Source organism: Strongylocentrotus purpuratus, unplaced genomic scaffold, assembly GCF_000002235.5.
Source record: "Strongylocentrotus purpuratus isolate Spur 01 unplaced genomic scaffold, Spur_5.0 spur5_contig_856, whole genome shotgun sequence".
Taxonomy (NCBI): Eukaryota; Metazoa; Echinodermata; class Echinoidea; order Camarodonta; family Strongylocentrotidae; genus Strongylocentrotus; species Strongylocentrotus purpuratus.
In genome coordinates, this window is record NW_022145564.1 from 595,839 (window position 1) to 608,978 (window position 13,140).

At 37.2% G+C, this 13,140-nt stretch overlaps 1 protein-coding gene and 1 long non-coding RNA gene across 3 annotated transcripts; one reads left to right on the forward strand and one right to left on the reverse strand.

The window, feature by feature from the left end:
• The first annotated feature begins 306 nt into the window (after positions 1–306).
• Positions 307–5,724, forward strand: LOC105437721. The gene is made up of 4 exons (XM_011664658.2): positions 307–462; positions 1,396–1,584; positions 3,050–3,112; positions 5,574–5,724. Exons 1-4 carry the CDS (start codon positions 333–335, stop codon positions 5,597–5,599), a joined length of 408 nt encoding a protein of 135 aa, XP_011662960.2. The 5' UTR covers positions 307–332; the 3' UTR covers positions 5,600–5,724.
• A 494-nt stretch (positions 5,725–6,218) lies between these two features.
• On the reverse strand, positions 6,219–9,472 carry LOC115928777. 2 transcript variants are annotated; one of them, XR_004066214.1, is made up of 2 exons: positions 9,330–9,472; positions 6,219–8,414 (listed from the first exon to the last, which is right to left on the reverse strand). It is a non-coding gene; the product is annotated as an uncharacterized LOC115928777 (long non-coding RNA). The 2 variants fall into 2 exon arrangements; XR_004066212.1 differs by having other exon boundaries at positions 9,285–9,472.
• Between the last annotated feature and the right edge of the window lie 3,668 nt (positions 9,473–13,140).

Consider the following 13,140-nt stretch of genomic DNA (forward strand, 5'->3'; position numbering starts at 1 on the left):
CTAAGTACCATAAACTTTGCTGTAAATATGGCATGCTGGCGTGCCTACTCCATTTTGCCAGCCGTACGTTACCTACTAAAAACCTTTAGAATGTATATATTCTAATAACGGTTAGCACCCCTGCTGACTAAATACAAATATCGAGACTAGATTTGGCATTTTATTGATCTAACAACCGGTATGAGGTGGCCCGTGGTTTATGGCTGTAAACATTGTTTGTTTTCATATTCCAATCAATCTTTCATGACAACTCAAGAAACATTTCTTCTAAAATCTTTGTTCATCAGGTTCATAGGAGGTCGGTTAATTAGTGTTTTCTTAATTGTCCATCCATGACTATGGACGTCTTGAAAGTTTGTATAAATACGCTGAATGTTAACAGTGAACAACACAACTCGTCTAGGAACACTACCAGAAGGTCTCAGAAGAACAAGCTATCAAGGATACCCTACATCAATCTCGGTAAGTAGACAGTATGGTAGGACGTAACACGATCGGAAAGAGTTTTGAAATTGAAAAGTCAGGGAGGTGACATAATTACTACTTGGAAAAATCAACCTAGTGAGTAAGGCAGTTTAAATAGTTTGCCACCTTTAGAAGTATGCGAACATTATAATGACGCATCACGCAATCCGATCACTATTTCTATAGGAGTACAGAAGTTCTACAGAAGTTGCCTTCGAGTTGTGTTTTCGAAAGTCTTTGTTATCGTGTTTATTCCTAAATAAATGTTTGTGTTGTGCTACATTGTATAATAGTAAGGGACATAATAGTTCTAACAAATGCATGCTATTCATCCATTGAACTCTAAGCTATAGCATCTTTGAATTTGTTTCAAATTGGCAGAGGTGTATTGCATTTGTAGGACTTCAAGTTCCAATCCTTTGACATGTACACGCTCACGTAAAGAAGGGGTGGGTGCAGGATTTAAAAAAAAAAGGGGGGGGGGGGTGTAGACAATTTTCAAAACGGAGAACACTATGCATGGGCACGGGTATGTCATGTTTGCCAATTTATCTTCCAAAAGAGGGGCACCAAAACCCGCTGCTATTTACTAATGAAGAGTACATAAAGTTGGAATGTAGGACATGTATCAAGATTATTGGTACGTTGATAACAGAAATCAATCTGTCACAACGATTACTTTTTAAAGAGGAAAAAAGAAGACTTATATCTGCTAACGGTAGGTGACTTTGGATTGATAATAGATGAGCTAGAGCAATAATAAAGATGAGAGACTGACATCATTTTTTTTTTAACTCGACGGCACTTTCAATTTATGGGACGGACTTTCAATTGGTGTTCAACGAATTATGTTTCCATTTTCGGCTATAGCTCAATAAGCTATATACAATTTTAATTACTATAATTAGGAATCTCGTGTTTTCGTTCCAGACATCATGGCTTCACAATTCTTCCTCATCTGTCTCATCGCCCTGATGGTCGTAGGAATGACCACGGCATTCCCTTACGAGCTCGACGACGATCAGGACGCTGAGGCCTTGATGTTTCTCAAGAGAGATCCAGTCATGCAGGACCTGTTACTCGCTGAGAAAAGAGGGGCCAACATGAAGAAGTTTAAGGGTAAGTCAATGGGTTCCTATCTCATATCTACCATTTATATTATCATCAGGATAATTATTATTTCGCACTTACTGTTTCAAAAACTAGTACCTTGCGTTCATGCTTCACGTACACATTACGTTAAATACGTTAAATGTTTGCATAGGACGTGGCTTTCATTTAAGCCCCATTGTACTACTTAAAGCTATACTTGCGCCCTCTATATAGCAAACAATGCCTAATCGGTGCATCTTAGACCCCCATGATCCCTTTTTCTTTTGTTAATTGAGAGCTGAATTAATGAGATAAACGCCTGTCAGTGACCTGGCAGGTAGGTCTAACCCCCCTGGCCAAGCTAGTGCAAACCGTCTTTAAAGAAACTTGACATCAAACTTACATTCATTTCTCATTTACAATGAAATATTGTTTGAAAGGCGCATATTAAATAAGTGTTCTTAAAGGCTAATGGAAAAGAAGCCAGGGGCAGTAGATCAGTCTGTCCACTTTCAAATTACGGAAACCGTGCCTTCCGCTTAGCAATCCCAACACTTAAGAACAGGCTACCGATCGAGATGTGGGATATGCCCCTTCTCTGAAGACATTTCTTAATTGCCCCATTTAATTATGTTGGCCATGGCATGACGACAAATTATCAACCGTGGCATATTAATAGAACATCTCATAAAGCATATGTCCATGAAATTCCATATCTATATAATTATGTTTCAAAATGATGTTTTAGAATGATTACTAACTAACTATTTACATAATCAGCAAAGTCACAACTCTGCCTTGTGTACAGTTAATATTTAATGGCAAAATCTTCATTTTCGACACGAGGCGCAGTATGGTATTCATGGGGCCCTTTGGTCGTAATTATATTAATTTGGTTCAAAGAAGATAGTGGACGGGTGGATTCTGTCCCCCAACCCTTTCCGGATTGCCATGCCTGCCCCGCGGACGGTCTGGAAATTGAGAAGCCCTGTCCTATTGTATACCCCATGTAAATCATATACGTTAAGATAACATAATACCTCATGGTCATGTTCGCACATTACGAGTGACTAACGAGGCCATTGAAAATGCATACTAGTAAGTTTTTCTTAAAGTAGTTCCAATTCTGCTAACTTGTGGTACTTTGTATTTTGTGTTTTATAATTTCATTATTGTAAAAAGTCGTTAATTTCGATATTCATGTCAGATACGTTTGAGAGACAAAGTGATGTAAAACACCTTGAAACATTTTTAGCTTTATTATTAATTATCATAATTATTATCATTAACAATTTTCTTTTAAAAACAAATTAGTAAACTATTTGATAATTTAAAAAAAAAATAAAAAAAAAATCGTTGATTGTAAATCGTATGTTTGTGTCGCTTCGGGTTTCTTATTGTTCTAAAAAGGACAGCAAATTAAATTTGATAAAGTAATAGAAAAACTAAATTATTTACTCGAGGGTGCAATCGTTTTTTCTTTTGTTTACAGCATGTGAAACAGCTCCAGGTTGTCTTTGTTTCCGTCGTGGTGGCAATGTCGCGTTCTGCCAAGGTGAGAATTATTTATCAGTGCCATATTCAGGAGAACTATAGGGAGCAAGTCCTTTCTTCCCTCCCCATAACAATCTTTACCGTATTATTCACATTTGTATTCATGCACCCCTAGAAATTCCACTTCTTCTTCCTCCTTTATCTTCTTCTTTTTCTTCATATTTTCTTTCCTTTTCCTTCTATTTCTTGTTTTGTTCTTGTTGTCCTTGTTTTTGTTGCTTTTGGTGTTGTTGTTGTTGTTCTTCTTGTTCTTGTTCTTGTTCTTTTTCTTTTTCTTCTTGTTCTTGTTCTTGTTCTTCTTGTTGTTGTTCTTCTTGTTCTACTTCTTCTTCTTCCTCTTGTTCTTCTTGTTCTTCTTCTTGTTCTTTTTCTTCCTCTTGTTCTTCTTGTTCTTCTTCTTCTTTCATGAATCAACGAATGCGAATGCCATGTGACTCTTTCCCCGTCACTGTAGTCCGCCCTCTGTTGTTTTGCGATCACCTCATTACCGTATGTGTATGCCTGATTCCATGCTTTGCGTCCATCTTAAACTTGTTTCTGTCTTATTTTCCCCCATCCCATCCCAAATAGCTATGTCCCTCTCTGTGTCCGTATCTCTCTCTCTCGCTTTATCTCTCTGTCTCTCGCTGTCTCTCTCTGTTTCTGTCTCTCTCTGCCTCTCCCTCTATCTCTGCCTATATGTCTCTATGTATGTCTCATCTGTCTGTTTCTGTCTCACCCTGTGTCTGTCTCTCTATGCCTCTCCGTCTCTCTGTCTCTCTCTCTCTCTCTGCCTCTCCGTCTCTCTGTCCTTCTCTGTCTCTATATTTCTCTCTCTGTCAGTCCCCCTCCCTCTCTCTATCTCTCTCTCTCTCTCTCTCTCTCTCTCTCTCTCTTTCTCTCTGTGTCTCTCTCTGTCTCTATGCATTCGTTTGTCTTTGTTATCTCCTTTAATGTTTGTCTCTATCATGGTTTTCCCCTTTTCTCTCTCTTTCCACCCACTTGAGTACCCGTATCATTCCTTATCCCCTTTCTCACACATTCGTATTCCAAATTGGATTCCATTTGTTACCATCCATTCCTACATCATTTTACTCTTCTGTTTGTGGCTAAATAGTTAACAACTAAATTATTCATACAATAACCAAGTTTTTTCTTTGTTTATTGTATATGGAAACTTATTGGTCCCGATTAATGTTTTCGAGCTTACATCTTAAAGTATTTAACGGAGGCCCGAATTCAACAAGCTCACTTATCATTTTTAAAGCCCCTCTATATTTAAAAGTGTTGGGAGCCCAAAAATGTGCAAACATTTCATTTAAGACACGCTTCTTCAAAGATTTCCTCCCCAAAATGTGTTTGAAGACAAATATTGATAATAGAATACATAATTTGGGTTTTCTGTTGTACGCAGAAATCCTAAATGGTGTACTCTTTCATCAATATTCGTCTTCAAGCACTGTGTCTTAAATGACATCCTCTTTCACTTCCATGATACAATTTAATTGAAATTGAGCCATCAAAATATGTTGGGGCTCCTAACACCTTAGAGGGGCTTTAAGTTACGATAAACAAACGCAAGTTTCAAATGTACAAGGTGTATGAATAATTAAGTTGTTAACTATATATTAATCATTTCTACCTAAATCAAGTGGGGGAATAGTCCTTCATATGATGATATTAACATAGTGTGGGTTTATAATGCATTTAATACAACTCTATAGAGCGCTATGCGGGTACTCCGGTCATCGGATTAAAGCTTTCCTAGGCATAAATCTATGAACATTCCCCACTCCCTTGGGAGCATTCAAGTCGGGCGCCATTTTTAAGACGCTCACAATCCTGAGCCAACTACAACGACTTTCGTGTCAGCCAGGGTACCCATGTGACACCTTGGTGGAGAGTGGGAAATGTGGATTAATGGCAAGCCAAAAGACGGTTGTGCGGGGCTGAGATTCGAACCCTTAACCCTTTGATTGAGAGCTAAAGCTATGGTCACAAATCTGAGCAGCGACCGACCGATCAGTAGCCTGCTCGGTCGCTGCTTGAAATTAGGCATCGCCCAGCAATTAGGTCGGTGCCGGGCGGCGACCGCCCAGGCACCGAGCGTATTTTGGGCGGCGAGTGAAAAGTGAGCAGGCGCCGCCCAAATTTTAACTCCGCGCTAAAACTTCAGCGGCGACCGAGCGATGCCCTAAAAACGAGCGGTGCCTGGGCGGCCGCCGCTTGGTGGCCGGGCAGCCGCCTGGCAGCATTGGTTAAAAACTCGCCGCTCGGCCGCCGAGCAGGCTACTTTTGGGTAATGTGACCATAGCACTAGTGATCGAACCACTACGCCACAAAACCGGTACCTCACATACGTCTTTGGCCTTGCCATTCCTCTCATATATGTTACATATATTGGGAGTTGTCGTAGAAATGAATTAATTTTTATTTGAATGAAGTAAAATATATATTTTTTTTTCTTCTTCATCACCTAACAGGACAAGGCGGAGCGGATGGAATCTAAACAGCAAGACGATTTGACACCTGTCTAATACTACTACACCACGGGGTTATTACGGAAAAGGTGTCAATTAGTATATATGCCACTTTGAATTAGTACTCCAGAAATAAATGTAGTTAGAAAGTCAATATAATTATTGTTCATTTTAATAATTTTCGTTGACCCTGATGATGAGGGAAAAGTAGTTTAAGTATGTCTTCTGAGTTTAAATGGAGAGAGAGAGAGAAGAAGAAAAAAGAGAGAGATGAGAGAGTTTAAAATTTGAATTGGAAGGTTTTCTTGAGTTTATTGAGAACACATCTTAATCGCAGTAAGAGAGAGAGAGAGAGAGAGAGAGAGAGAGATGAGGGGGAGGGATGAAGTGATGAAGAGAGAGGAAAAAAAATGAGATGGGGTAGAGTTAGATAGATAGTCGTCAAGAGAAATTGGGATAGATTGGGAAAGAGAGAGAGAGAGAGAGAGTAGGAGAACCCAAGAGAGAAAGAGAGATAGTGTGTGTTTGTGTGTGTGAGCGAGAGATCGAGGTAGAGAGAGACAGAGAGAGAGACAGAGAGACAGAGAGACGGACGGACAGAAATCACCTGATGGGGAAAAACAACAGGAAAGGTCTGAAAGTTTAAAATTGTTTATTTTCAAATAACATTTATTTCTTTGAAATATAATGAACCACCATGAACAAAGAGCAAACAAATGAAGAATGCTTACGTCACAAACAATGTCAAACCTAAGATACACCATGTATGATAATACACAACATTAAAATGCATTTTTATTAGAAAATCTAAATCAACGTATGGACTAAAGCTCGACTGACCATGTTGAGTGGGCTATTTTTTTATTTGTGCTTTGGAAGTTTAAATCATCGATATTTAATAAATAATAGAAGGCCTTCTCTAATCTTTAGGATAAATTTCTCGAAAAAGATACCAGACATTAATTGAATTGAACGGTCAGAACTAGTAATGTTATTGCCTTGTTTAATAGTTAACCGCGATAAGATCGTAGAATTAACGCCTTGGAGGGTATATGATATTACGCTTGATACTAATGTCTCCAAAGCGCTTTAAATACAATACACATTGTACACACCATACCCATGATGGTGTAAGTTATTCATTTAGCATGTTTAGGATCGCTTTTGGAATCTTGTCAATCCCACATTTCCAATCTTCTTGGTTGTGAGTATAAATGACATGCACGTTCAGTACATGTATGTCATGCCGGGGCTCGAACCAATGAGATCCCTTGTATCTTCGCTAAAATGATTAAAACCATTTGACTTTTTCATTTTACACAATCATCCTTTCATATCTTGTTCATCGACGTTGCTTGGAATATGATATTATAAACAAGCCATCGAGCCATTTCTAACTATTGCGTAATGCATCCACTGCACACGAGGCGTCATGTACCTAACTCAAGACTGCGTCAGTGACTTGTGCTATTATTTACGCGCTACAATAGAGACTGCGTCAGTGACTTGCGCTGTTATTTACTCGCTGCAAAAGAGACTACGTCAGTGACGTGCGCTGTTATTTACGCACTACAAAAGAGACTGCGTCCGTGACTTGCGCTGTTATTTAGGCGCTACAAAAGAGACTGCGTCAATGACTTGCGCTGTTATTTACGCGCTAGCAAGACTGCGTTAGTGACTTGCGCTGTTATTTACGCGCTAGCAAGACTGCGTCAGTGACTTGCGCTGTTATTTACGCGCTAGTAAGAATGCGTTAGTGACTTGATAAGCAACAATGCCTTCGAAATGACGTCACGCCATGTAGCGGGTTATAAGATCTTATGCATACTGCACGTTTGGAAACATATCAATGACGTTTAACTTCCATAGGTTTAGTAGTTTAGATTCTTCACAAAATGGCTTGCTTAACACAAATATGGCCGAGCTATTAAATAGTAACAGACATAATGAATGATATACAATATTAGCTTTCGATTAAATAGATTGCAACAACATATTAAACAGTTAAAATAAAAACAAAGAACAAAAACACAACAACTTTAATAGACGCTTTAATAACTAAAAGTGTTATTTGCCATTGACTATACTATAACACTCTACTTCATATCCAATGCCATTTTAGTACTGAAGAACAAATATATTTTTAGTAAATTAAATAGGTGCGTTGTTAGCCTACTCTCCTAACCATGAATTTGATTAATAGCTCAACTAAATGCGTGCTTGACAAAACGTAAACATCTTGATTATTTACATAATTTGCAATAATTGGCAAAGTGCCAAGAAATATCATGGAATTATATACAAGAAAATCATACATTTGAAATGAATAAGGATTTCTGGGCATCATATTTTGGTCAAAATCAAAAGGAAATTTGTTTTTAATAGTTACAAAATAGGAAAATAAACAGAACATATGGGATTAAGGAGTTTTCCAAAAAACTGACTGTTGCCCCCCCCCCCCTCCCCCTTCCTCTGCTTCTAATGTAGAGGCAATATAATTTCATATACGTGCAAATACAACAAGTTTGTTAATACAATTTTATTTTGGGGACTTTGGGAGATGACCACATTCCGTAAAAAGAATCAACTGAATTTATACTATGCCATGAGTCCATTAATTGAACAACCGTGTTTGAACACAAATATTAGTATATTTTTAATGTAACACATACAGATGTCAAAGGTCAAAGGTCGACAGTTCAGGCGAAGGTATACCAAGTGGAATAATAATGAAGATATGATGAATAAATGACCTAACGGATCCATCGAATGTTGAAAGTACGGTTACCCGTCATCTTAGATTGGTGGGTTCAGGCAATCCGGTTAATAACCGAATCGTAATCGCTGCAAAATAATAATGCAAACATAACAAGAAAGGAATGTCAGAAACATTATTATCATTTAAAAACGTATTGATTTGTTAATGATGTACAAAACTAGATAAGACTTGTGTTTGATTTCACTACAATACTTTCTAAAACGCTTTTTGAATTTCATAATGTGTGTGTCAACATAATGCAAAATCTTTCAGTTAAACTGAATCTTTCTAAAAAGTAGATAAGTCAATTCCCCCTCTTTATAAAGAAACCCTTGGAATTGAATATATATAAATATATATCTGGGATATTCTGCATGAAGCAAACTTTCTTGATCCGCACAAACATTTTAATTTTGGTTGAAGGTATAAAATGCAACATGCTGCGAGAACACTCGGAAAGTACTTCGATAACAAGTACTTGAGAGAGTTTAAAAAGTGTGAAACCTGTCTTGCTACATGTGATACTCTATTATGGAAGATAAACTGATATGTTACAACTTAACAAAACTTCTACAAGTGTTATCTTATTTACTTAATGACCTTACTATTGAATATTTACTAATATTCGTTAAGAGCTAGCAAGAAAAAGAAGGGAACTTTTAACTGAGTGCCGTAACCTTCTAATTTTACAATTTGTGTACTAGGTCGTACCTTTTTTAATACAATTCTTCAAGACCATTATGAGATTACCAAAAAGTTAATTAAAAGCTTGTACTTTCCAAGTGTTTGAGTATTTGAAATGTAGTTTTCTTTAACGAGTTTCTTATAAAGTGGTTTAACTTTTTAAAAGCGATTTCCCTTTTTGGTAGCAGGTCGTTTTTTTAAAAGCGGGTTTCCCTTTTTGGTAGCAGGTCGTTTTTTAAAAGCGGGTTTCCCTTTTTGTTAGCAGGTCGTACCCTCATTATAGCACTCCTCGAGACCATATGATGCGTCTTGTGTACCTGGTTGGGTCGTCAGGCATGCAGAGGAACGCTCGAGTCTCTGGTGAATAGTCACAACTATATCCCTCGGGGCAATCGCACAACCACCGTCCCCTGCTGCGAGCCTTGCCACCTGAACACTGCGTGTATGCCTTCACTTTACACTGGAAAGATATGGATACAAAAAGATGATAATTATAATCATTACAATTAAATTATGATAATGATGACACTAATAGTAGTAAGAATAACAAATGGTAATATTAAAAGTAAAAATAAGTGTACTATTACTAGTACAAGTACTAGTAATATTGGTAATGATGGTAATAATAGTAAAACTAGTATATATTAATCATACTAGTAATATAAAGTAATGTAAAACGCTTAGAGACATTTGTATTAAGCGCTATATAAAAGCTAAATATTATTATTATTATTATTAAATGGTAAAATAATAGTAATAGTAATATCGATAAATAAAGTCAAATAAAAAGTAATAATAATAGTAATCATAACAGTAGAAGTAATAGTAATAGTAATATTTTGAGTTATTTGAATACAACGTCACCTGATTCATCTACTATGTTCGTCATAATAATGATTAATTTATTCAAGGAATATGCATCGCAGCAGGGCACAGGAGCTGCATGTTTTACAATATTTTTGCAAAAGTATTTAGTAATACATGTTAAAAAATACACTATAAATCATTATAATACAAGTAAACAGTATGCAATCGTAGATTATTCATGCATATAATATTAAGGAGCACATGTGAGTCTACTATTAAAGATAAACTTTAGTACTGGTAATGCGATTGCATTGTGAAAGGATCAGAAACAGTTGATCATGTAGCATGTAAGTATTGGTGTGCACTGCAAGGTTCTGGAGTCATCAAAATCATAATAAATTTGACCGAGTCTTGGTAAAGTAACAAACACTCACATAGAAAGCTATATATGGGACAACACACATGGTGTCGGGGATGGTACTACCTTGGTTTCCTTGTCTTTCTATGCTCATTACTCAGCCAGTATACATTTTCTTCCGAAATTGTTTGGCACATGTCATTTATTTGTAATCTTGAACATTCAGTGTAAGTTTCGTTTGATTCTGTGAGAATTTTTTTTATTTTTTTTACCAGTACTGGAGTTTATCTTTAAATTAGAAGTACAATTAGGTGTAAAGGTGAAGGCTCAAAATAATAGAGTGTGATGGAAGTAAAGACTGCAAGTAAGGCAGGGGAGTGGATGGAGAGAGAGAGAGAGAGAGAGAGATAGGAGAGAGACTGAGAGAGAGGGAGAGAGGAGAGAGAAAGAGATAGGAGAGAGAGAGAGAGAGAGAGAGAGAGAGGAGAGAGAGAGAGAGAGATAGGAGAGAGAGAGACTGAGAGAGAGAGAGAGAGAGAGAGAGAGAGAGGAGAGAGAGAGAGATAGGAGTGAGAGAGAGAGAGAGAGGAGAGAGAGAGACTGAGAGAGAGAGAGAGAGAGAGGGAGAGAGAGGAGAGAGAGAGATAGGAGAGAAAGAGAGAGATAGGATAAGGAGAGGGTGAGAGAGAGAGAGAGAGAGACAGAGAGATAGGAGAGAGAGATTGATTGGCAGAGACAGAGAAGGGGTTAGATATAGGAGAGTAAGAGAGGTAGAGAGGGAAGGAGAGAGGGAAACATAAAAATAGAGGCGAGGAAAAGAAAGAAAAAAGGGAGTAGGTGGCCATCAACATATAATAAGATGATACAATAATAATCATAATTCATTGGATGCTTTACAATGAACTAGACCCTTCTAGCTTTCCAATCAAAATCTGCTTCACGAATAATACCATGTTTACCAAGAGATTTAATTATAACTGTTATATGATTTACGACTTGCTTGCGCTTGTTCAGTTGTAATAAATCACTGAGTGCTAACACAAATGTGGTCATGGTATGAACTGAGCAACAACACTGCACTTTCCATGCCTGGATGTCATGCAGACTTGATTTCAGGCCTAGCTTTAAAGAGAAGGTTGAGTTCTTGGAAGAGGTGAAACATAATTTGTATTAAAGCGTTATCATTGTATTATGCAAGTGTGGAAGAACATCAAATAACAAAATGATCCCTGAAAAAACATGGCTCTTCAAATGCCTTTATATTCTAAATATCGCATGTAACATCATCATCATCATCATCATCATCGGGACGGATTGTTATACCATGTTCGAGTAGTCCCATATACATCTTTCTGTGTATAGTGCTTGTAACTTTACAAAGACTGGGCCAAATTTCTTATCATTTTGATGATTCCAGAACCTTGCAGTATACATCATTATGCTAGATGATCAAATTTTTCTGATCGATTCCACAACGTTTCTTTGACAATGCAACCGCATGACCTGAACTCAACTTTATTTTTAACGATACAATGGTTGGTTACGTCCCCATACTGAAGACCTAATATTTAAAACAAGGACAACTTAGAAATAAGAGCTGAAGCCTATTTATCGTGTTTTATAATGATTGTGCTTGGCAAAACAGTTACACTTCACTAGTGAAATAAGGAAAACATTGATTTTTTGTCTTCAAATTTGAATTGTTTTCTTCTTCAAGAAAGTCAATACCTTCTTTTCGTTCATTATTATGATCATAACCATACTCATCGTTTCTATTCCTGTAGCTCTCGTCTGCGTGTTCTTTTTTCAGTCTTTCTCTCTCTGTTTATCTTCCTCACTCACTCGCTCTAACAGAATAATGTGAAATTTCGTTACATTTCTTCTGTCTGAAATAATTTCAACCTCATCAATCAAACGTATTTCAAAAGATTACTCAAGACGAAACTTAATTGCATCAACATCTTAGCGGTTTAAAAGTTTTGTGTAAGCAGTCCTTTCGTCATACTTCCGTTCCTAAGTTACAGCTTGCCTAATATGTGTCCTAAAATAGAAACAAACAGTCACCCGATATGTGTTTGTGTTTGTTTTTTCATAGAAGTAACATCGATGACGTAAGCGAGGAGTCCATTGTGACGTAATAGTCAGAATACCCAATCACATAGTAATTGTATTTTTCAAAGACAAGTTTGCTTGTGTTTTGTTGCATATTATTTATTCAGGCATCTATGAGTTATACTTGGGTCGACAATTTTATTTTGCGGGGGTGGCACAGGAGAGATATTCATTTACCTCACTAAACTCATGCCTTATCATCTTACAATGATCCTTTTGGATCTAGTAATGGTATAAACATTATTCTTTTCTAACTAACCAACTTTATACTCTAAAAGCATTTAGGATTTATTATTCATCATTTGTGTACAAGAACATATGGTAACATAACTCTCTGTTTACGTTAGCGTTCATTTCAGACATGGGGTACACTTTTAAACAACATCCGGTTGAGACAGACATTTTACTGGTCCACATTTTCTTATGCTCCAGTTTAATTTTCTTTCCAAACCTATTAAATTTACTTTTAATGTTAGATTATACATGAATTCGTTAGAATCTTACGGGAACGATCATAATGTATTCATGATAAGCATACAATGTTGTCTGTTTCGGATGGTGGTTCGCTTTAAACAATACTACCTTCCCTGTCAAAGATAGAAAGTAGACAGAGGTCGTATCACCACAGTCATTTAAACCCGTGGATGTTAGTCACTCGGACTAGAATTACAGAAACATTGACAGTCTTGAGGATTGAGAGGGGTAACCGAAGCTCTACCAGGAGGCGATCCCTAGGCTACGGAGGTGACTTGGTGGAGGAGATGGAATGGAGATGCACATTGGTAGAACAAGGGTCGAAGGGGCCACTCCAATCTTATACTGGTATTCATTGTTATCTCCTACCAATGTAG